This window comes from Sciurus carolinensis, chromosome 14, assembly GCF_902686445.1.
Source record: "Sciurus carolinensis chromosome 14, mSciCar1.2, whole genome shotgun sequence".
Taxonomy (NCBI): domain Eukaryota; kingdom Metazoa; phylum Chordata; class Mammalia; order Rodentia; family Sciuridae; genus Sciurus; species Sciurus carolinensis.
The window spans coordinates 6,863,207-6,886,107 of record NC_062226.1 but is presented as its reverse complement, the minus strand read 5'-3'; the positions used below and the strand labels follow the sequence as shown (position 1 = coordinate 6,886,107).

The following is a 22,901-nucleotide window of genomic DNA, read 5'->3' as shown; positions in this document are numbered from 1 at the left end:
CTTTCTTTCTTTATCGTGTCCTCCTTGTCCCTTCCCCCGATTGCTGCTGCGTCCGGACACCACCTTGTCTCGTGGCTGCTTGGATCTCCACTCCACAGAACGTACCTCCTCGATGGGTTAATATTGTCTTCTTTTTCCGGGCTCGTGATGTGTCGGTGTCTTGTGTGCTTGTCCCTGAGCCTTGTCCCCCTGTGGCCTGGCTTGTAGAAGATCCCAGGCCAGGCCTTCCTTCCTGCCCACCCAACCTGTCACCTGACAAGGAGGGTGTGCCTTGCCCCACACCCACCATCCCTAGCGGGGCCTGCATCTGGGAGCAGGCCGCACCTCCACCTTCCCATCCAAATTCCCAGGGTTCTCTTGAGGTGGGCAGCATGACCGAGCAGGAGGCCAGAGCGAAAGCCCCAACTGCCTGTTCAGCCCCTGGCATCATATTGAACTTCTCAAGCCTGTTTCCCCAGTCTGTCCAAAGAGGCTGTATTTCACCCCTAGATGTCCCTGGGCATGAAGCTAGATGATAGTTTGGGGGCACAGACCGGGCGTGGCCAGGGTGCACCTCCCCCCAGGGCTGAGGCTGAGGTGGCCTAGCATCCCTCTAGTGGGAGGGTAACCAGAACTGTTTGCCCTATTAGAAGACAGAAATGCCCAGTGTTAATGCTGTGATGTGAAGACAGGGCTTGGAGGAGCCCAAGAGAGGAGCAGGGCACTCCCCCAGTCCCAGTGGGGCCTCTGCAGAGCTGGGGACCTTTGTCCAGGCTGCTCATCCTCGCATTCTCAACCAGTGCCACCAAGACCGCAGTGACTTAACTGGTGCCCCTGAGATTCTACAGACAGGATATCCAGGAGGGGGGAGGTGGCGATGGGAAAGATCTGCCCAAACCAGTCAGGCTGCATGATTCCACGCAGCATGGGGGTTGTCAGCACGTGGCCTGAGCCCTGCGGCTCCCCAGCTCCCCGAACCCACGCCGTCTGCTGCGCTTGGTCTTGTCTCTGTGTGGTGCTGTGCCCCCTCACCTGTGGCTCCTCCCAAGCCTTGTCCTGCCTTGCCCAGTGCTACTGAGCTGCCCCAAGGTGGCCCCTGAGCCCACCACCTCCAAGTCCCTGCCGGTGCCAGGTTGCCCTTGCCTGTGGCGCGTGTCTGTCAGGGAGACCCTGGCCGTCGCCCTGTGGTGTATTCACTTGGTTTCTTTTCTTTGACTAGCATAGCATATCGTCGGGTCATTCGTGTCTATCAGTATGAAGTTGGGGATGATCTGTCTGGAAGGTTTTTCTCCTCTTATTTCTCTTCTTCCCTCACTGTGGTTTTACAATGCACTCTGGACTCCCAGGCGGCTCTGCTTTCTGACTAACCCACACCCTCGGCTGCTTTGGCAGGAGGGTCTGTCCTCCCCTCTGCTGCACTGGCCCCACCTCCTACACCAGGTCCTGGGGCGCCTTTCCCTGGGACAGGGTGTGCCTGTGAGTCTGTCCTGCTGGGTAGGAGGAAGCCTGGTGCCTTGCCTTGCTAGTGCACCTTGAACCTGGGGAGATCTTGGAGCTCACCCTGGCCCTCTGGGTTTTCAGGGATAGGTTGGGACAAACGATGGGAACTGAGGAAATGGGGCTGAAATTCCACTGAGGCCATGCACAGTGTGAACGCATCCCTGCACGTGACCCCAACTCATTTGTCTTTGTTCACTGGTAGCCTTCTGTGACCTCCTATTGTGTTCCCCCAAGAACTTGGCCCTGGAAGGAGGCCTGGCCCTGACTGTGCCTGACAGTGGGACCTGAGTCCCAGGGCTTAGTCACTGCCAACCCTCTCAGGCAGGATAAACCACTTTCCAGACACCCACTTGGGCCTCGTCAGCACCCTGCATATTTGTTTCTCTGAGAGGCTGTATTGTCACCCTAGAAAGTGGCTACCCCCTCAGGAACCTGCAAGGAGACTCCAGGGAGACCTAGGGGTACTCACGGGTCCTCAGCCCTTATTTCTCCTGTCTTAGGTTTTTTATCCTCCCCACAACTGCAGAGAAGTGGCTGTGTCATCCCAAGGAACAAAACTTGATTCCCAAGTGGCCCCTTGGTGACCTCACTTGGCTGGGGCTGAGGAGCCACATGAGAAATCAGCCCATGTGGCTCTGAAACACAGAAGAGGTGTTTCCTGCCCTCATGGCTCCCAGGGCCAGTCAGGAAGGACAGCTGATAGCAGATAGGCTTTGTTTCTCTGACAGAGGACCTGCAGGCTGCCAGGTGTTTAGCCATGAGGGAGCTGATCCAGAGCTGCCGTCTGTGGGTCCTTCCCTCACTGTGCTTCTGTGTTTAGGTCCTGCATGGTGGAGGAATCTGGAACCCTCGAATCCCAGCTTGAAGCTACCAAAGTGAGTCCCTGAAGGCTCTGCCCCAGCTCAGGTCACACCCCATCCCTGGGCAGGCCTGTTCTTCCTTCTTGGCCCAAGTCAGGCTCCACATGGGCTGACTTTCCCCATGGCTTACAGCAGCCTGGGACTTGTCATTTTAGTCTGTGGCAGCCACTACCTGGAGCCCTTGCAGAGGGAGAGGCCTTACTGTCCAGTAGACTGTTTCCCTTGCGGGTCAGCCAGCTAGCTTGTGAAAGTCTTCCTACAGTTTCACCACTGTTCCCATCCTAGGTGGTCTCAGGATGAGCACCTGAGGCCAAGGAGGGCAGATTGTGGGCTCCTGGGCCAGGCCTGAGGGAGGGTCCCATCCCTTTGTCTTTGCCCCCACCCTGCAGCGCAAGCACCAGGAAATCCGAGCCATGAGAAGTCAGCTCAAGAAGATTGAGGACCTGGGGGCTGCCATGGAGGAAGCCCTCATCCTGGACAACAAGTACACGGAGCACAGCACCGTGGGCCTGGCCCAGCAGTGGGACCAGCTCGACCAGTTGGGCATGCGCATGCAGCACAACCTGGAGCAGCAGATCCAGGCCAGGTACTGCGTCTGCGGATGGTGGACGCATGGTGGGCGCGGCAGAGCCAGCCCAGCACATGCCACCTGCTGTGTGGGTGGCTGGTCCCTGATTCTGTTGTTCTTCCAGGAACACAACCGGTGTAACGGAGGAGGCCCTCAAGGAGTTCAGCATGATGTTTAAGTGAGTATAGCCCCACCTGGCCGGGGGCGGCTCAGCAGCAGGGCCCGTGTGCTGAGCAGCCCTGGGCTCTGCTGCAGACACTTTGACAAGGACAAGTCTGGCAGGCTGAACCACCAGGAGTTCAAATCCTGCTTGCGCTCCCTGGGCTACGACCTCCCCATGGTGGAGGAGGGGGACCCTGACCCGGAGTTCGAGGCGATCCTGGACACAGTGGATCCCAACAGGTGAGCTTCCAGGATGGTGGTGGACACCGCCCAGCCCTGGGCTGCACCCACCCTGCCTACTCACTGCACCTGCTCCCTCCCTTCCCCAGGGATGGCCACGTCTCCCTGCAAGAATACATGGCTTTTATGATCAGCCGCGAAACTGAGAACGTCAAGTCGAGCGAGGAGATCGAGAGTGCCTTCCGGGCCCTGAGCTCGGAGGGGAAGCCCTACGTGACCAAGGAGGAGCTCTACCAGGTGCGGCTGTGGGAGGGACAGGGAGTGTCCTGCAGACAACTAAAGCCAAAGGCTACACCCGTTTTGTGGTAGAGTCTAGGGCGACAGTTCCCCATCGTGAGCCTGCCCTGTGCTGGGTGTAGGAGTTTTACCCCATTTACAAACCCCATTTACAAACACAGCTCACTGAGTCAAAGTCTTGTACCTGCTCAGAGAACTGGCCCTAGCTGTGGCTGACAGGTGGGCTGAGCCAAGTGCGTCTCTCCCTCCAGAACCTGACCCGGGAACAGGCGGACTACTGCGTCTCCCACATGAAGCCCTACGTGGACGGCAAGGGCCGCGAACTTCCCACTGCCTTCGACTACGTCGAGTTCACCCGCTCGCTCTTTGTGAACTGACCCGCCAGCCCGACCCCACCGCTTGCCCCGCCAGGGCCCCGCTGCATGTCGACTCCTCTGTGCTCTCGGGACAGTGTTCCTTCCCAGTGTGACCACAGCCTGTGCTTAGCTTGGGTAAGACTTAGTTGAAAATGGTGCTTTAATAAACCGCTTCTGGTCAGTCACAATCACCAGGTTGCTGTGGGGACCCAGCTCCACGTCTGAGCCGGCTGCCCTCATTCCGACATAGAAAAATCCAAGCGGCCGGCTCGCTCCCTTCTTGTGCTCTCTCCCTCCCCCAAATTTTGTTTTCATGTAAAAGACAAATAAAGACTTGCCTCTTCCCCCCCCCAAAAAAGCTCTGCTCCTCTTCATTCAGCTCACATCAGAAACCGCTTGACCGCCTCACCCCACTGCTTCCCCGGTGGGGACACCTGTCCCCACTGCTCCTTGTGCCCTCAGGTGGCCACCTCCGCTGCCAGCTGGTCCAGGTCTTCTGTTTCTCGGGGCCCTTGTTCAGTGAATGCTGTGCTCAGCTGCCACACCTTCACTGTGCCATTGGCATCACCGGCAGCCAAGAGCTGGGTCTGCTGACTGTTGAATTCCAGACAGTAGACGGGGCTTCCGTCCTGGGTTTGCACAATGGACACTGTGGGCTTCTGGGAGCTTTTCTGGAGATCAAACAGCTGCACATCACCTGTAGGAAGAGAGGCGTAGACACGAGAAGCCGGAGCTCGGAGCGAGGCTGCTGCAGGCACTCAGTTCTGCCCACCTGCCCCACATTGGGCTGCAGTTGGGCTCTCTGGAGGACAGCCATCCTCACTCCACACAACGCTCCCGACACAAATCCAGGTCTCACTTGTGCCCGTAACACCACTTACAGGTGTGGTGGCCTTTTCCTACCTTCCCCAGAAGCAGCTGCAAAAACCAGGGGACGCACAGGAGACCAGCGCACTGCAAAAAGATACTTGTGGGACAGCTGCAGCGAGGTCAGGGGCTGGGCCTGCAGCACGGAGTACAGGTGGATGTGGCCGTCCGTTCCTGCGCTCAGGAACAGGTTCCTAGATGGAACAGAGGGCAGAGAGGGGGCAAGGGAATTGGCCTGGGTGTCTTGTATGGGCCTGGCACCTGCCACGGGACTCTTCCTAAGCTTTCAGCTCATGCAAAGCCCCCTTGGTCCCCAAAACAGGTGAGTTCTCAGCAAAGGGGACAGTCCCTAGGACTCAAATAGGGAATGAGCAGAATGCAGGTGCTTAAAGCAGTTCTGTTATGTGGCCTGACGGGCTAGAGGTTGGTGGGGACGTGGGCCTCCCGTACCTGTGGAAGGGTGAATAGCTCACAGAGTAGACAGGACCCCCGTGGGGAGAGAACGTGAACTGTGCTGGGGCCCGCAGGGGCACGGAGCTGGGCATCCGCGTGAGGGCCACCTCTTCTGCTGCCAGGGAACACTTGAGTGGGAATCCGCCTTCCGTGCCCAGAATGAAAAGGCTGGAGTCAAAGCTGGAGAAGGCCACAGCTGTGACGCCCACCTCGGTCTCACCCCGCGAAGGCTGTGGAGACGGGGCAGCAGTAGGTCAGAGCCATGGGCCTTGGCACACTGACCCAGAGGAGGGCGCACCAGCCACACCTGCGGCTGCGCCCTGCTCACCAGCTTCCCAGTTCTCAGTCCCTCAGGCTGCCTACCTTCTTCAGTTTGGTGCTTCGCGGCAGCTGCTGGACCAGCAGGGCGAAGCCCTCGGCAAGCTGCAGCTGGCCTGTGCCGGCCCCCTGCCAGAGCAGCACCTTCCCGTCCGCGGCTGCGCTCAGTAGCCGGAAGCGGTGGCTGTGCCGAGGTTCCGGCAGCCAAATGACCTGAGATGATGGGGGGATGTCTCCAGCCTGCCCCAGTGTCCCACATCCAGGGGAAAAAAAGCAGGCAGAGGGGAAATTCTGGGTGGCCCTGGAGCCAGCTTAGCCACCCAGGGAAAGACGTGGCGGGTTCTGAGGTTCCCCCACAGCCCCAAACCCCACTGGGCCATCTCCTATGCGGCGCCTGCCTAGGAGGCTAGGAACAGCCACAAGGCCCCAGGGGGCTCCCACTGGCGGAGAAGTGCTTCATGTCACAGGAGCTCCGAGACTGCCCAGGGCAGATGTCCAACTGCCAACTCCTTCTCCCCTCTCGGCCCAAGGTCCCACTCCCTCCCAGGGAAGGTGGGACGTCACTGTCCCCCTGTGGGCAACCTTCCACATGCTGACCTGGCACACAGGGTCTGTGTGGGTGTCATCTGTCAGGCCAGTGCGCCAGAGCAGAGGGTCCTCAGAACGGCTCATGTCCCACACCACCACCTCGCCGCTATAGAGCCCTCCTGTGGGGACCACGCCGGGCATCAGCTTGGCACTCCCACGGCCCAGCTCCCACTCCCCAGCCAAGCTCCTGGAGCCAGGACCAAAGGTCCCTTCCCTAAAAATCATGTCCTCGAAGGGGAAGTCCTGGCTCCCCAGGCCTCAAACTCGGTCCCCTCTTGCTGCACCCCAGGGAGCCTGCCCCACAGCAAGCTGAGGCCCCCGGCCTGGCCCGTCACTCCCTCCAGTATCACCCACCCCTACGGCACACGTCAGATCCTGTCACAGCTGAGAGCTGCCCAGGGTGCCTACAGTTTTGGGCCTCCGATCCATGATCCATGTCACCCGTCCCAGAGATGCCCCTTTTGCCAGGCTCCACACCACATACGTGCTCCCAGAGAGCCTCCGCAGACTCTAGACCACACCCAGGTCACACGCTTGCTGTCTCCTCTAGGCGGACCTGCCCTAGCCAGGCCCAGAGACTGGCAGGCCAACGCACGGCTGCAGGGCAGGAAGCAGAGCCCAGGAAGGAAGGAGGCCAGGGCGGGCGGGGGCTCACCTGCGACGTGGGAGGGCTGCGTGGGGTGGAAGGCGAGGCACATGACTGCGCTGGGCACCTCCACCACCGCCGACGGCTGCTGGGGGTTCAGGCCTCGCCGGTCCAGGTTCCAGGCGCACACGAAGGACTTGAGTGTGCTCCAGTCCCCATCATCCAGCCTGCAGAGGGACATGCCCAAGGCGCTCCCAGGGCTCCGCACACTAACCCCAGATTCACCACTGTCCCCTCCACACCAGGCACACTACTCTGGATGTCCAAGTGGCAGATTCCTCCAGGACACCCTAAGTATGTTCTCTAGAAAAGGGTCCCCAGACACTGAAGACAGGACTGTGCAGTGGTGGAATGGGGACCCTGGTCAGCAAGGAACAGCACCAGAGAAACAGCTGGCAAGAAGCTGAGACAGGCTGAGGACAGCTGCCCAGAGGACAGGTGGGCCCAAGGCATGGGCTCGCCATCCCTCCCCCTCCTCTCGCTTTTCCCACCAACCCAGTGCAACACTGTGTGGGCCATCTCAAGGACACCCCAGGGTGGCTGAGCTCTTGGGGCCTCCCACTGCCCACTGCCTGCCCAAGCTGCCACTCACCGACCGTATGCACAGGCCAGCACGGAGCCGGTGGCATTCCATGAAACGCTGGTCACATGCAGACCCTGCCCTTGTGCAGGGGGGTAGCCCAGGGTATGCAGACAGGACACCTGCAGAGAAACCCAACCCTAAGCCCCAAAGCCCTCCAGCCAGTGGCCTCACGGCCACCAGTGAAAAACCCCAGCTGGGCATGAGCAGCCCAAGGCCCTAAAAGCTATTCAAGTCCACAGCCCAGTCCTGGAGGGAAACATAAGGCCTTCATCCTGGACTCTCTCCCAACAGGATCCTTCCAGAACCTGGAAGGCAGGGCCTGAGATCTGAGGCAGATGTCAGCTCCAGAACAGAGCCGAGGGGCGTGTACGCATGCACACACGCACTTTAAAGGCCCTAGCATCTTGTTTCTTAGTCCACCATGCTGGAGCAGCAAAGGAGATTGTCACAAAGGATGCACGCAAGGCGGTAGCCACCAAATACCTGTTTCCCACCTCTACCCTCCTGCCCCCAGGTATGGAAACTCCCAGTGTAAAAATCCAAAGTCTATGAGAAACCCGACAGTGAGCACCCACCCATTGCCAAAGCCATGGTGTGGCCGCTAGAGAAAACAGTGAAGGCTCCCAAGAGCTCACTATCTGGGAATTCCACTCCTCTGTACAGACCCAAGGGGGACAAAAGCTTCCAACTCCAAGAAATGTGTATGCAAGTCAGGCGCAGTGGCGCACACCTATAACCCCAGTGACTAGGGAGGCTCAGGCATGAGGATAGCAAGTTCCACCCAGCCTCAGCAACTTAGTGAGGCCCTAAGCAACTTAGTGAGACTCTGTCTCAAAAAATAAAAGGGGCTGGGGATGTGGCTCAGTGGTTCAAGCACGCCTGGGCTCAAAGAAGATAGAGAAAAGAGGAAGGAAGGGAGGGAAGGAGGGAGGGAGGAAAAAACAAAAGAAAACAGACTGGGGGTAGCTCCGTGGTGGAGTGCCTGCCCAGCACGCACAAGTCCTGGGTTGCAGCACCAGCACCAATCGTGATACCAATCCACTTTGGGGGATAAACAAGGACTGGCTCAAGAACAGAAAAAGTCTGGCTGGGGAGAGAGTTCAGCTGGTAGAGTGCTTGCCTCGCAAGCACAAGACCCTGAGTTCGATCCCCAGCACCGCAAAAAAACAAACAAAAAAAAAAGAACAGAAAAAATCATCAGGCAAGGGATTCACTGTAGTTTGGCCAGGTCATGGCCAGGTTTAAAGGCACTCCTCTGCCCCACGTTAGAGAACAGCTATGACACGAGGCCATCAGGAAACCGGCACACTCCACGACTGTTCAAATGATGCAGCCCAACCTCCCACGTGTCGACAAGTCACTGGAACATGAACTTCTAGACGCAAAGCTGCTGCCTAGACAGTGCAGCACCAGCAGACCCAGATATAGGACGGTGTGTCTTAGTGGGACAGAAAGTCAAAAGGAACCAAGCAATGCTCTGGTGAGGGGAAGGGTGTCAGCATTTCATCAACACTACCCAAATAACGGACAAGAACAACTTAGAGGAGGAAAAGCTTATCTGGGAATCACAGTTTCGGAGGTTCAGTTCATGGTGGGCGACTTCACTGCTGGGGGTCTGACATGGCAGAACATCATGGGGAAGGGCACGGCAGAGGTGAAGCTGCTCAGCTCATGGCGGCCCGGAAGTAGAGAGCCTGTGAGCAAGAATTCAGGGACAGGGTACAGCCTCCAAAGACAGGTTCCACCTGCCTGGTTACCAACCGGTAATCCATTCAAGCTCTTTGCTCATCAAAAGGATCAGCCTACTGATCAGGTTACAGTCCTCAATCTATGAACATTCCTGATGAACACACGAGCTTTTTCAGAGGACACACATATGCAAACCATAACTAAGGGTCACAAACAAAACAGAAAGTGCTCTCCTGTGGGGGGTCTCTCAGCCACGGCCCGCATGGGTGAGAAAAGGGTTAACTGCCGGAGGATGGTGTTGGCTATAAATCAATCAATTACCCATAAACTTATCTAATCGATAAATACATAAGAGCCAATACTCCTCCTAAATGAGAGGGGGCATGATGGGTCTGGCCATACCAGCTCTGGCCTCTAATGACATGCAGTAGCCCAACTCTTTTTTATTTATAGACACACAGGTAAAGGGGCTCTGAACGGGAGGAGCTTCTTCTGTGATGAATAGGACGGGGTGGAGTTAGGGGACCCATGTAGGGGGACTATCGCAGAAGCAGACAGGAACCACTCCCACAGTACCAATCCCCCCGCCCCACAATCTGGGACACACTTCCCTATCTGCCAGTTCTGGGAAGTCAGGCCTCTGTGCCATGAGGCTCAACCTAATCCAATTCTGCTAAATAAGGCTGGCTCCCCACACTCTCCCTCATAGTTCAAAGGTACTTGATGACAAGAGAAAAACTACATGACTGTAGCACTGGAAAAACTCCAAAGATCTGTGGGCTAGCACTGCCCACTGTCTGGGGGTTCCACATTTCCGCAATGACTGGATTGCCTATGATGATATGCACTGCTTCCAAAAGTCAGAAAAGATTTATAATTAAAAATTAGGTATCAGGCTGGCGATATAACTCATTGGTACAGCATCTGCCTAGCATGTGTGAGACCCTGAGTTTGATCCCTAGCACCACAAAAAAAATGTAAATAAAAATTAGAGGGCTGGGGAGATAGCTCAGCTGGTAGAGTGCTTGCCTCAGAAACACAAGGCCCTGAGTTCGATCCCCAGTACCGCAAAAAAAAAAAAAAAAAAAATTAGATAACTAGAACTGGGGTGTAGCTCAGTGATAAAGCAGACTTACCATGCGTGAGACTGACTCCTTCCTCAGCTCACACGCACATACACACAAATATCTAAATAAGGTGTTTAGACTTAAAAATTTAGATACTTCAAAGAAAAGGAAGAAAGGACCTGATGGTGTGGCTTAAGATGGAGGCCACCATGAAGGTAGCTGCAAATGTCAAGATTACTTGTTCTGTTCTGTTGTTTTTTGGTAGTTGTAGACGGACAGCATGTCTTTATTGTATTTTTATGTGGTGCCAAGTATCAAAACTCAGTGCCTCACATGAGCTAGGCAAGCGCTCTGCCACTGAGCCAGAGCCCCAGCCCCTCAATGTTACTTTTGAAGATCAGCAAAAGATAAACCAATCTGTACAGAATCTGAGTAGCATCACGGAGTTACAGGAAGAAAGACCTTGAAAATTTAAAAGATGCCTGTGATGACATCGTGCTTGCAGATGATGGCGGCTTAATGATACCTTATCAAACCAGGGATGTTTCCTGAGCCATTCTCAAGAGGAATCACAGGAAATGGTAGAGGAAGCAAAGAAAAATTTGCAAGAAGAAATTGATGCTCTTGAAGTGGAATCAATTCAGTGGGTGTTAGCAGATTTGAAAGTTCAGTTATATGTAAAATTTGGCAGCAACATAAATCTTAAAGGTGGTGAAAGGTAGACATTTTGTAATGTTTTTCTGTTTAATAAACTTGAATATTGTTTAGAATGACAATTTCCCTTCTTCAAATGACATGGAAAGAAAAACTTTCTCTTTTTAAACTTCACTTATTTAATGGAAACTTGCCTATTTTCACATATTGCTTATTTTATACATTTAAAAAAAGAGTATACAAGCCGGTTGCAGGGGTTCACAGCTGTAATCCCAGGGGCTCAGGAGGCTGAGGCAAGAGGATGGCCTAAGCCTGTCTCAAAATAAAATATAAAAAGGGCTGGAGATGTGGCTCAGTGGTTAAGCACCCCTGTGTTAAATCCCTGGTACCAAAAAAATAAAAAAGTATTGATCTACATATTTTACATAACTATATCAAGTTTAGAGGCTTTATGTCATGTTATTAAAATCGGTTAAGTAACCATCAAAAAATAAAAATAAAAAGAAGGGGAGGAAGGGGGTCAGGGGAGGGACAGAGGAGGGATGAGTGGGGAATGAAACTGACAGGCCTGTTCATACTGGGAAACTGGCTGCCACTCTGGTGTCCATTTCCCCGGCCAGAAGGTACAGAGAGACTGATGGCACCTATTCCCAGGCACCAGTGAAGGCCCAATGATTCGTTCTTAAAAAATGTAGCTCAGGTAGGGCGCTTGTCTAGCACCTGTGAGGCCCTGGGTGTGATTCTCGGCACCACATAAAAATAAATAAAGTTAAAAAAAAAAAAAAAGAAAACCTTAGCTCAGGCTGGATATGGTGGCACACCTGTAAACCCCGCAATTTGGAAGGATCACAAGTTTGAAGCCAGTCTCAGCAACTTACCAAGGACCTCAGTAACTCGGTGAGACCCTGTCTCAAAATAAAAAATAGGAAGGCCTGGGGTTGTAGCTCTTGGCAGAGCACCCCTGGGTTCAATCCCCAGTAGCAAAAAAATGACAAAACAAAACAAAACTTCGTAGCACCTGGAGAAAGAGCTTGGGGAACACTGGTCAGTACCAGTACTACTGCTACTGGGGTGCAGCAACTCAAAGACCTAAAACCAGCTGGGGGACCACATGCAGGGACGCGGCCCAGGCCCAGCAGCCCTACCGTCTGCTGTGGTTCCATCCAGTTCACCTCGAAGCCATCGAAGGCGTGGCTCTGCCAGTTCTTGTTTAGTTCTCGGATGACCATGGCCTCCACCCTCCGGAGAAAGGCTGTCAGCCGCGAGGTGTCATGCTGGGACAGAGGCAGCACAGTAACTGGCACAGGGGCCTCCGTCTGCACCTGGGCATCTGCATGCTTCCGGACCTGGGCAGATGCTTCAGCAGTGGCAATGCTGGCTGTCTGGCAACTTTTCTAAGATGGAGAGCAAAACCAGCATCACTACCCAGCTGTACTCCCATGGCCCAGCACCCTCACCTCTCCAGTTACTGGGCCTCTGATCGCTTTTGTGCCCACAGTCTGCCCCTTCCTTTTGTAACTAGTCCCCCACTGATTAGGAGGAAACTGCTGTGTGGCTTGGGTTGGAGATGACCCCCCCACCCTATGTTCACTGAAGACATGTGACCTTCAGGCAGCCAATCAGAAGACTCTCCCCAACCTGATTGGTCAGGGGTGGCCATGTGACCCAAGGTGGCCAGTGAGAGGTTGTCCCAGGACTTTTGGTGAGACCATTTGATGCAGGAGTGCCCTTTCTAAAGATGCTGGCAGCTGTAAGAATCACGGCATCCAGTGCCGGCAGCAGCTGTGCGGCAAGCACCTTGGGCCTGTCCTCCTGAGATCCCCACTGACACACCCCTTGCTCCCTCCATTGGCAGTGGCCCTCCCATAGGATGACTTCCTCACACCCATGTGATCAAGGCACGCAGGCGCTTCTATGGCAAGCTAGTCGATGGAAGGCAGAATGGGTCCCCCCGTGGCTGTTCTCCATCCTGCCACCTGTGTCCACTTCCTTGGGACAGCACATCAGAGGAGAGGTCAGCCACCCTTACACGTGCATGCACACATGTGTGCACATGTGCGTGCGCACACACACACACACAGAGACTCTGGGGTAGTAACTGCCCTGGTCACCGTCGTCGACTAGAGGCTCTGCTCACAGGGCCACACACAGGCTCACGTAGGCACAGAAGCAGAGCCAGGCCCATCTTACTGAGATGGAAGGCAGGTGGCTGGCCCCAAGCAGGCAGCTCTCCTTAGCACCCAGCAAACCCAGCAAGGACGCCCTCCTCACCCGCCATACTGCATCTCCTGGTGAGCCGGGCCCACCTGTTTCTGTACTCCAGCACTTACACTTGGCACACGGATGTTCACTGAACAAGACCGAAAGCCCACTCACTGAGCACCACCTAGCTCGGCCCTGAGTGCTCAGCACAGAACAGGAAACAATGTGCTTCCGCAGGAGAGAGAGGGACAAGTAACATGGTAATGTCCCCAAAGCAAACAGTGCTCAGTGCGTGCAGAGGTGGGACTGGGGGACTTGCTGGGGAGTCATCAGGATGGGAAGGTGGGAGCAGGTGTCAGGGCAGCACTCGGCTGAGCTGTGAAGGAGTGGGAGCCGCCAGGCAGAGCGGGGAACAGTGCTGGGCTGGGGCAAAGGGGTAGAGCAGAGCCTTGGGTAGAAAAGGGACGCGTGTGGCTCAGCAACAGAGTGCCTGCCTGGCACCAAAGGCCCTGGACTCCAGCACCAGGCAACAAAAACCTCAGGTAGCTCAGAGGACAGAGGCGGGCACTGCACGTGGTGGGCCATCCATGAAGAGTGGGCACCCACTGGGTGCCAGCCACAGACCACCTTAGCAGGGAGAGTCAGAAAACCTACAGCCTCTCTGGCTGCTCAGGGGGCGTGCAGAGTGGGGCAAGCACCCAGGGGAGGAGGGCACAGGAGTAAAGGCGGGACACGGGGTGTCGAGACGTTTGCAAGGGAGTGTGGAAAGGCTGTGATGGGCTGGGGAAGCCAGGTAACTCCAGAGGGGCTGCCTGGAGAACCACCGTCAGCATGTCCCTGGACGTGAGGGCCAACTCAAGAAGAGAACCCTGGCAGCTCCTTTGTTCTTTGAGGTTTTTTTTTTTTTTTTTGGACTGGGGATTGAACCCAGCGGGGGCAGGGGGCATTACCACTGAGCCACATTCCCAGCCCATTTTATTTTGAGACAGGGGTCTCACTAAGTCACTTAGGGCCTCACTAAGATGCTGAGGCTGGCCTTGAATTTGTGATCCTCCTACCCCAGTCTCTTGAACCACTGGAATTACAGGCTGCACCCCAGGGCCGGGCCTACTCCTCATCTTACTCACCCTCACAACCACCCCATGAAGTAAACACCATTTTTACAGTGGCACTGAGGCACAGAGAAATAACCCTCCTGCCCCCTGGGTCAGAGAGCAAACAGGGGATCACCATGAACCGGAACCTGCAGTCTTTCCAGAGAATACAACTGCCCTCACAACACAGCTGCCTCCCAGGCACAGGGATTTCTCCCAATACCCTGGCCGTTATTCACACCACATATACGTCAGTGTTTCCCAGGGAAGATTACACAACTGTCTTAATGTTGAAATGAACATAAAACCACGAGCTCAGGTAAAAATGCCCAGAGGGAGGGCAACCGTTTTCAGGGATCTCTAGTAATAATCTCTTGCTGTTTCATTATCCATGCAAATAATAAATGCCAAGACATGAGAATTCATGCAGAAAAAAACGGAAACCAGGGACAGGGCTGGAGGTGCAGCTCAGTAGTAGAGCCCTTGCCTGCACACGCAAGGCCATAGGTTCCATCCCCAGTGCACGGGCACGCACACACAGCCCAGTGACAAATCCCTGAACTGGTAAGAAGCCACATTGTTCTCTTTCCTCTCTGGGACACTAAGTCAGCTTCCCGCATCCTGAGTTCCCTGGGGATGAGCTCCAAGGCCCCAGCCCAGGATGGTGTCAAGGGTAAAGCCCCAGAAGGCCCCCTTGGGAAGTTCAAGGGAGAATTCAGGGCGAGTTGGGTCCTGGCTTCTTCCTGAGCCTGGGCTGTCCTGGTGGACACAGCCTGCAGGACATCAGGGCATCACGCTGGGTAGCCTGGCAGAGAGAAAAGGAAACAGTAATTCCTGAACCCAGACCATGAGACTCCCAGCTCCGAGCCCAGGCTTCCAGAGGGAAGCGGAGCCTCTGCAGCCTGAAGTGCAGCTGTCTGCCCAAGGGCCGAAGGCCGCGAAGGTCCCCAGAATGTCACATGCACTGCTCAGAGGACGTGACAACAGGAGAGTTAGGAGATGGAGGGAGGCCACCAGAGCCTTCTAGATTCCTTTCCTATCTCTTCTGGGACCAGTCATACTTCCTTGTGAAGGTCCCGGGAAACCTCCAGAGTGTCTGCCACGAGCCGGTTTGGGAGCCGGTTTGGGTTGGTTTCTCTGGTCAGCTGTTCTAGCAACTCATCAGGGCAGAGGACCAGCCTCCAGCCAGGCATGCAGCCTTGCCAGGGCCCCAGGGCATGCTGTGAGGGCACCGGCCTTTCTGCATCCTCAGCGGCAAAGGTTAAACAAGTGAGGAACAGAAGGCCAAATAAGACCCGAGTGGGCTGTTCCCACACTGTCCACCTGGAAGCCCATCCACAGTGTCAACATGCGACAAAGGTCCAAGGATGCAGTCACTTTCTTTTTTTTTTTTTTTTTTTTTTGGGTGCTGGGATTGAACCCAGGGCCTTGTGCTTGCAAGGCAAGCGCTCTACCAACTGAGCTATGTCCCCAGCCCAGTCAGTCACTTTCTTATTAAGAATATGCACTCAGGGCTGAGGTTGTGGCTCAGTGGTTGAGAGCTCACCTAGCATGTGTGAGGCCCAGGGTTCGATCCTCAGCACCACATAAAAACAAAATAAAGGTATTGTGTCCACCTACAACTAAAAAAAAAAAAAAAAAAAAAAGAATATGCACTCCAGATTTCCTTAATTTTAGAATGTGCTGAATAGTAAAACATACCAATTAATCAACAACAGCTCCCTGGGGAAATCTAAATCTAACATGTATGTCAGTTATAAGACACAGCATTTCTAAGATCTGCTAGGTGTTGGGGGTGGAGCCTGTCCAGCAAGTGTGGAAATACAGAGAGGGTGCCAGTCAATGTGCCCCAAAGCAGAGCTCCCTCACTCCACACACCAGCACTCAGGAGCCAGCCTCGGGCTTCTCAAGTCGCCCTGCCAAGCAGCCTGGGCCACACACCAGCCCCAAAGTGGGCAGTGAGCTGAGACCATTCTAGACCAGCAGCCAGAATCACCCAGACATTGCCTAAAAGACAACTTGCTTCTCCTCCTTCCACTTCCAGCTTGATCCAGTAGGTATGGGTGGAGCTAACTGGCTTTGCTCACCAGCAGCCAGATGAGGGTGGGCTTGACCCTAATCTGTATGAGACTGGGTGGCCAAGGCCCCGGGGGTCACTTTTCTCAGGCCTGCCCTTTTTTTTTTTCTGATGGGAATGGAACCCAAGGGTGCTCAACCACTGAGCCACATCTCTAGCCCTTTTATGTTTTGAGACGGGGGCCTTGAACTTGCTGGGATTATAGGCATGCCCCATACCTACCCAGCTCAGGCCTGCCCTTTAATCCTGGGCTGGCGGTATATATAATGCTCACATGAGGGTGGGGTTTTTTTTGCTTTTATTCTTGGCATGCTGGAAATTGAACTCAGGCCCCTGCAGAAGCAAGCACCACTGAGCTACAACCTCACCCCTTCTGATTGCCACTCCTACTCACCTGGTCCTGCAATGCATGAGGACAGTCCACCAGAGACATGCCATTCGGTGGCCTCAGGTCCTCCTTTCCAGAATTCCCTCTCTCTTCAGGGTCCCTGGTTCCCACACATGGCTCTCCACCTCCTTCCCCTTCCTAGGCCTGTGTACTCATCCAGGAACTAGATGTGACAGGAGCAGAGATGATATCTGACCTCACTCAGCACAGTGCAACCAGCTCGTGGGCACACAAAGGCCTGCAGACGGTCAGGACACAGGAGGACGGAAAATTCAAGGCCAGCCTCAGCAAAAGTGAGGTGCTAAGCAACTCAGTGAGACCCTGTCTCTAAATAAAATATAAAATAGGGCTGGGGATGTGGCTCAGTGGTTGAGTGCCCCTGAGTTCAATCCCCGGTACCCACCCCCCCAAAATAAACAAAGGCCCTGCCCCAGATCTGTCCCAGGTATGAAGTGTACATGAGAACTTAAGAGCAACAGGTGATGCTAAACCAACTTCGAGGTACAGCCTCCTGTTTACTTGAACTTGCCTCTTGAGTATATCAGGACAGTAACTACTCAAAGGATGACACGGAGCTGAAAGTCAGCCTAACCGGGTACTTCTTCTATGTGCCTGGGGATAAAAGCCTAGTATAGTATAAAACTGTCTATCCAAGAACAGCTCTGGTATTACACATCTGTAATCCCAAAGACTCGGGAGCCTGAGGCAGGAGGATCACAAATTCAAGGCTCACCTCAGCAACTCAGCAAGACCCTGTCTCAAAATAAAATTTGAAAAGACACTTGAAATAGCTAAGAATCACGGATTTAATTCTCCCTGAAGCCACAAGGTCCGGCTTAAAAATAGACACACTCCAGCAGGGGGTGCCAAACACTGCAGAACCCAAACAGGCCAAAGATTCAGGAGGCCAGGATGAGGAAGGGCAGCCAGGTTACCTCAGGCCCACGGGAGCCTATGGGGAGACGAGCAGGACAGGCCCACAGAGGAAGGACATTTCAGTTCAGCATTTCCTGGGAGACTCTGCCTAATAGGAGACACCCACTGCCTGCCCTCAGGGAGTTCAGAGTTCACCTTGGGAGACAGCCCCAATTGTCAAAGACACACCCCACTGGGAAGAAAAGCCCTGGAGCTAGAAAGTGGGGATGGCTGCACCAAGAAGGCACTTGAGCCTGAAGAGCACACCTGAAGCTGCTTAAAAGAGCTGGGCGCAGCGGCACACACCTGTCACCCCACTCGCTCAGGAAACTGAGGCAGGAGGACCATAAGTTCAAAGCCAGCCTCAGCGACTTAGTGAGACCCTGCTTCAAAATAAAAAGGGCTGGGAATGTGGCCCAGTGGTTAAGTAGCTCTGGGTTCAATCCCTATTACTAAAAAAATAAATAAAGTTAAGTGATTAAAATAGCCAGGTTCAGTAGCACCTGTAGTCCAGGCTACTTGGGAGGCTGAGGTGGGAGGATCACTTGAGTGCAGGAATTTGGGGCCAGCCTACACAGCATAGCTAGAACCCCATCTTAAAAAAACAAATAAGGATAAAAAATTTCAAAAAAACAAAACAAACAAACAAACAAACAAAAAAAAAAAACGAATAAAAGGATAAAAAAATAAATAAAAATTTTAGGGTTGGGGTTGTAGCTCAGTGGTAGGGCACTTGCCCAGCATGTGTGAGGCACTAAGTTCGACCCTCAGCCTCATATAAAAATAAATAAATAAATAAATGAAGATATCGTGTCCATATACAACTAAAAATATTTTTTTAAAAAGAAAGAATAAAAAATTTTAAAAAGAGTTATGTGTATTTTACCATTTTTTTAAAGGTACCACACACTCCAATAGAATGTGAATCACACTTCGGAGAGCGGGCTGTGTTAAATTAGTAGTCAACTTTTACTACACACTAGAATCACTTCAGGAGCTTTTCTAAAACCAGATTCCCAGGTCACACCACTTGTCGGCCAAGCTAGACTCGCTGCACATTGAACACAGGTGTTTCCACAACTCTACAGGGCAACCCAGCATCAACCACACTGAAGCAGGGAGGGGCTGGTTAGCGGCCTGCAGTTCAGACACTCAGAAGCCCCTTCACAAGAAGAGGACTGGGCCTTCAAATTGCTTTGTGACCGGCAATCTCATTTAATCCCACAAGAAAGACTCTTAACAACAGCTACTCTGCAGAGGAGTGATCACATGACTGGCCCAGGGCCAAGCCTCTAATAAGAATCTGTACCCTCAAATTCCACCTGAAACCAAGCCTCAGGATCTGTCCATCTGTAATCTGATCAGTATGGCGTAAGAAAAGTCAGACTATTAACATATGTATTTTTTTAATTTATTACTGAGATAGCCATGGTGGTACACTGAATACTAATCCCAAGTATTTAGGAGGTTAAGGCAGGATCACAAATTTGATGCCAACCTTGGCGACTTAACTAGATCCTGTTTCAAACTAAAAACTGAATAAATAGATAAAAAGGCTGGGGAAGGTAGTTCAGTGGTAGAGGACCCTGGGTTCAATCCCCAGTACCCCCCACAAACACACACACACACACAAAAGATCCATAACTAAAACACAGAGGTATGTTCTAGTATTGCACTGCTATGTAAACCAACCAACCAAAGACTGATGTTCCACTTTTCCAGAGGAACATACCAAATTTAAAAAACATGTAAAAATTTAGTTACAACTCCTTACAGAATTAACTGATAATAATAAAAAAAAAAAAACTAAGGCTGGGCGCGGTGGCATCCACCTGTAATCCCAGCAGCTCTCGGGAGGTTGAGGCAGGAGGATTGAGATTTCAAAGCCATCCTCAGCAATTTAGGGAGGCCCTAAGCGACTTAAGTTCCCCTGGGTTCAATCTCTAGTACCAAAAAAAAAAAAAAAAAAAAGGAAACTCCGAATTGGAAACATAGAAAGGAATTAGTTATATAAAAATAAATTTAAAAAACAAAAAATTATTTTACTTCTTATTTCTTGCAATGATGGGAACCAAACCCAGGCCTTCCATCACTGAACTACATCCTCATAACTCCCCATAAAATTTTTTAAACACATAAAATGTTCAGGATGTAGTAAATGGAAAAAAAATGTGTTCACAAAACACTATGCACAAGGCTGGAGATTTAGTCCAGTAGTACAGAGTTTGCCTAGCGTGCACAAGACCGCCGGTTCAATCCCCAGCACCACAAAGAAAAAGAAGCAGTATGATTCCGTTAATTTAAAAAAAAAAAAAAAAAAAAAAAAAAAAAAAAGGAGGAGGAAGATGGACCAATATAAGATAAATCAAATGGCCAGGGAACAAAATGATAGGGTGATTTTTATTCATCTTTTTGCCTATCCATGTTTTTCTAAATTTTGGGCATAAATCACTGTTATAGAGAAAAAACTTAATTTGGAAAAAGCAAAGCAACTTACTACTTTTTCTGGCCCTTGCAGCATTTGTAAAACACAATAGTCTTCAAAAGAACAGCAGAGGAGTGCCTATGACTCAAATTAATCAGTGATCACCCTCACGAATGCAACCTTTCTTTTTCTTTGCTACCAGGGATTGAACCCAGGGGTGCTTTACCACTAAGCCATGCCCTTTCCAGCCCTTTTTGGGTTTTCTGGTTGCCCAAACTGACCTCAAACTTTCGAGCCTCCTGCCTCAGCTTCCTTCTGGATTACAGGGGGTGACAATGCAAGTCTTTACACCCCAAGTGTCAGGATCGCTTAAAACTTTTCTTGTCCATACTAGGGATTGAACCCAAGACCTCATGCGTCCTAGACAAGAGCTGTGCCACTGAGTCACATCCCCAGGCTTTTTTAATTCTGAAAGTTTTGCTAAGTTGCCCAGGCTAGCCTCAAACTTGCCATCCTCCTGCCTCGGTCTTTCCAATAGTTTGAATTACAAGTGTGCACCATGCATGAGCTTTAAAACTCTCTCTACAAGAAAATTAACAAGCCTCAATCTCATTATCTGAAAAAATAAAAAAAAGGTGTTAGACTGAATAAATGATTCCCAACCTGGAATCTTCTAAGATCTGAATCATCAGCAAGCAAGAGCTATTTTGAGTATTTTGAAAATGTCAGTGCATGATTCATACATTTACCTGTGAATTGGATGGGCAGGTTGAGCTAAAATGACCATGGCTTTGCTTTTAACTAGAACCATTACTACACAGCATGGCACAGTGGAAATGCTTGGAAGCCACATCAGATCCTGGTTTGACACCTGCAGACTGTTAGGCCTGACTCAGAAAGACATATGTCCTCAGAAGCAACAAAGAAACACTACTGGTACAGGTGAGGACCTAGGCTACCTGCAGGCTCAACAATCTGAGTTTTCTCTTCTAGGAAACATGCAGTACCTTCCAACTCAGCTCATTTTCACTCAGATGAAAAACCTACATCCTACAATGATCTGCAAAGCCCCTCCTTACCCTCTGACCTCACCTGGGACCACTCTCCCCTTCTTCCTCAAACAGATCAACCAAGAGCTCAGGCCCTTTGAAGTTTGTCATTTGTTCTGCCTGCTCTGCTTTACCGCAATACATACGTTGGCTAACTCTCCTATGAGCCTTTGCTCCATGTCACTCACTCCAGGAGACTCACTTTGCAACCCACCCTCCTGCTCCCCAACAGTCTCTCAGTCGCTGCTTGTTGTCCATGGCACTGTTCCCCTTCTAAAACACTCATAACTTATTTATTACATATACGGTTTATGTTCTGTCCTCTGCAACCGCCCCACGAAAAATCCAAGAGCGATCTGACTCGCTGAGGATCCAGCACGCGTCAAGGCACGAAGTCTGCACCAAGCGGGAGGGAAGGAGGGAGGGAGGGAGATGAAAGTTTGAAATGCCTCAACATCGTCATTCGCGCAAAACCCTTCAAAACATGGGGTCCTCGGAGTGTTAAGTTTTGCTTTCAATGAAAGACTGGTCCAGGAGCGTCCCCCATGTCAGTTTTTGCGGATTAAAACTTAAGAACAAAACGGTGGGACGTCAGAAACTCCTCCGGCGGTCGCGCTCCGCCCCGGCCTTCCGCCCGCGTCGCCCGGCGTGAGGTCCGCGCCCTCACCGTCTCCCTGCAGATGCCCTGGACGCCCCTCCATTGCGAGGGCACCGACGCCACGCCCAGGGTCTCGTCCTGCAGCGACCCCGGGCGCCCGGGCCCCTCGGCGCTCGCAGTCCCGCCGGTCGCCAGCGCCACGGCACCCGCGCTTCCCGCCTGGTGCAGCGGCCTGGGCTACACGCATGTTGCCGTGGTGACGACCCCGCCCTCTCGCGGCGGCGCAGTCAGATGTGACCTTCGCTCCCCGCGCTTCCAGGAGCGGAAGACAGGGAAGGTGAGACTGATGGCGCCATTTTTGGACCGGTCACAGCGCCTTCCCTAAGGCCCAGCAGAAAAATAAGCGGATGATTCTTCCCAGTTGGCGCGACAAGCGTGGCTGGGTTTGGATACCCTGTTCTCAAAAGAGACATCTTGGGGCAGGCGCAGTCTCTCTTGAAGAAAGTGAAGGACGGAAGTGAGCACGGACGCCAGGCTCAAAGATGGCGCTGAGCGGCCTGGCGCAGAGGCGGCGAGAGTGGGGTCTGCGGGAGCCTGCGGGCGTCTGGGGCCCGCACGGGCCGCGCGGCAAGGGGGCGGCGGCCTCAGAGCCGCCTGAGCTGCCTGGTGCTCCCAGCAGAGCAAGAACCAAGCTGCTCGATTGGCGGCCATCCTCTTGTCCTCAGTTTCTTCCTGAATAGAATGACGATGAAAAACAAGCATACGCGAATTCCGAGTTGGGTTGAAAAGTTGGAAGGCCCAAATGAGGAAGTATACTAAAAATAGTTGTTAAACCGAAACGATAGACATAACTACTGGAGATGGGGGGTGTGCTCACTTACTGGGTACGCACCAGTTATCAGGCAAGGAGTCCGCGGCATTATGTATATTTATCTTTATGTCCTCATCCTGAGCAAGCAACTGTTTTTTTTTGTTTGTTTTTTTTTTTTTGTTTTGCTTTTGCAGTGCTGGAGGTAGATCCAAGACTTCCTGCATGCTAAGCAAGCACTGTATCGGTGAACTCTACACCAGTCTCCCTAACTCAACTTTTATTTGTATATCTGTCCCATGAGGGTGCGAATGGTCAGAGATGAAACTGTCCCAAGATCCCACTCTGGCTGACCTGATCCCAAAGCTACATTTTGAGTCTCTGGGCAGAAATCCCCTAGCTAGGTCTCTTGGGCCTCTTTCCTTCCAATCTCAGAGATGAAAACCAGCCAGTTCTACTTCCTTGTGCATCACCCAGTGACAGGGTCCTCCTCATTAGGATCCTGTTCCAGTCAAGAACCTCAAGATAAATTGGATTATCATCACTGGAAAAACTGAAATAAAAACATCTTCTTAGAA

At 52.6% G+C, this 22,901-nt stretch overlaps 2 protein-coding genes across 10 annotated transcripts in view; one reads left to right on the top strand and one right to left on the bottom strand.

Annotated features, from left to right (window-relative positions):
- Window positions 1-4,262, top strand: part of Sptan1 (spectrin alpha, non-erythrocytic 1) — a 68,840-nt gene extending 64,578 nt beyond the window's left edge. For 4 of the 9 annotated variants that reach the window (XM_047525266.1, XM_047525264.1, XM_047525268.1 and 1 more), the window contains 8 exons: window positions 99-116; window positions 1,199-1,261; window positions 2,300-2,354; window positions 2,729-2,925; window positions 3,032-3,085; window positions 3,163-3,309; window positions 3,399-3,546; window positions 3,798-4,262. In XM_047525266.1, coding sequence (XP_047381222.1) covers window positions 99-116; window positions 1,199-1,261; window positions 2,300-2,354; window positions 2,729-2,925; window positions 3,032-3,085; window positions 3,163-3,309; window positions 3,399-3,546; window positions 3,798-3,923 — 808 coding nt within the window. In that variant the 3' untranslated portion in view covers window positions 3,924-4,262. The remainder of the gene's footprint in view (window positions 1-98; window positions 117-1,198; window positions 1,262-2,299; window positions 2,355-2,728; window positions 2,926-3,031; window positions 3,086-3,162; window positions 3,310-3,398; window positions 3,547-3,797) is intronic. The other 5 variants (XM_047525273.1, XM_047525272.1, XM_047525270.1 and 2 more) reach the window with 2 other exon arrangements.
- Dync2i2 (dynein 2 intermediate chain 2) lies at window positions 3,800-22,277 on the bottom strand. Its single transcript, XM_047525453.1, has 11 exons — window positions 21,969-22,277; window positions 21,814-21,896; window positions 21,585-21,747; window positions 11,913-12,161; window positions 7,367-7,476; window positions 6,784-6,941; window positions 6,138-6,247; window positions 5,586-5,753; window positions 5,220-5,452; window positions 4,806-4,963; window positions 3,800-4,599 (listed from the first exon to the last, which is right to left on the bottom strand). The coding sequence occupies exons 1-11, from the start codon at window positions 22,275-22,277 to the stop codon at window positions 4,361-4,363; spliced, it is 1,980 nt and encodes a 659-aa protein (XP_047381409.1). The 3' UTR covers window positions 3,800-4,360.
- Window positions 22,278-22,901: the final 624 nt, after the last annotated feature.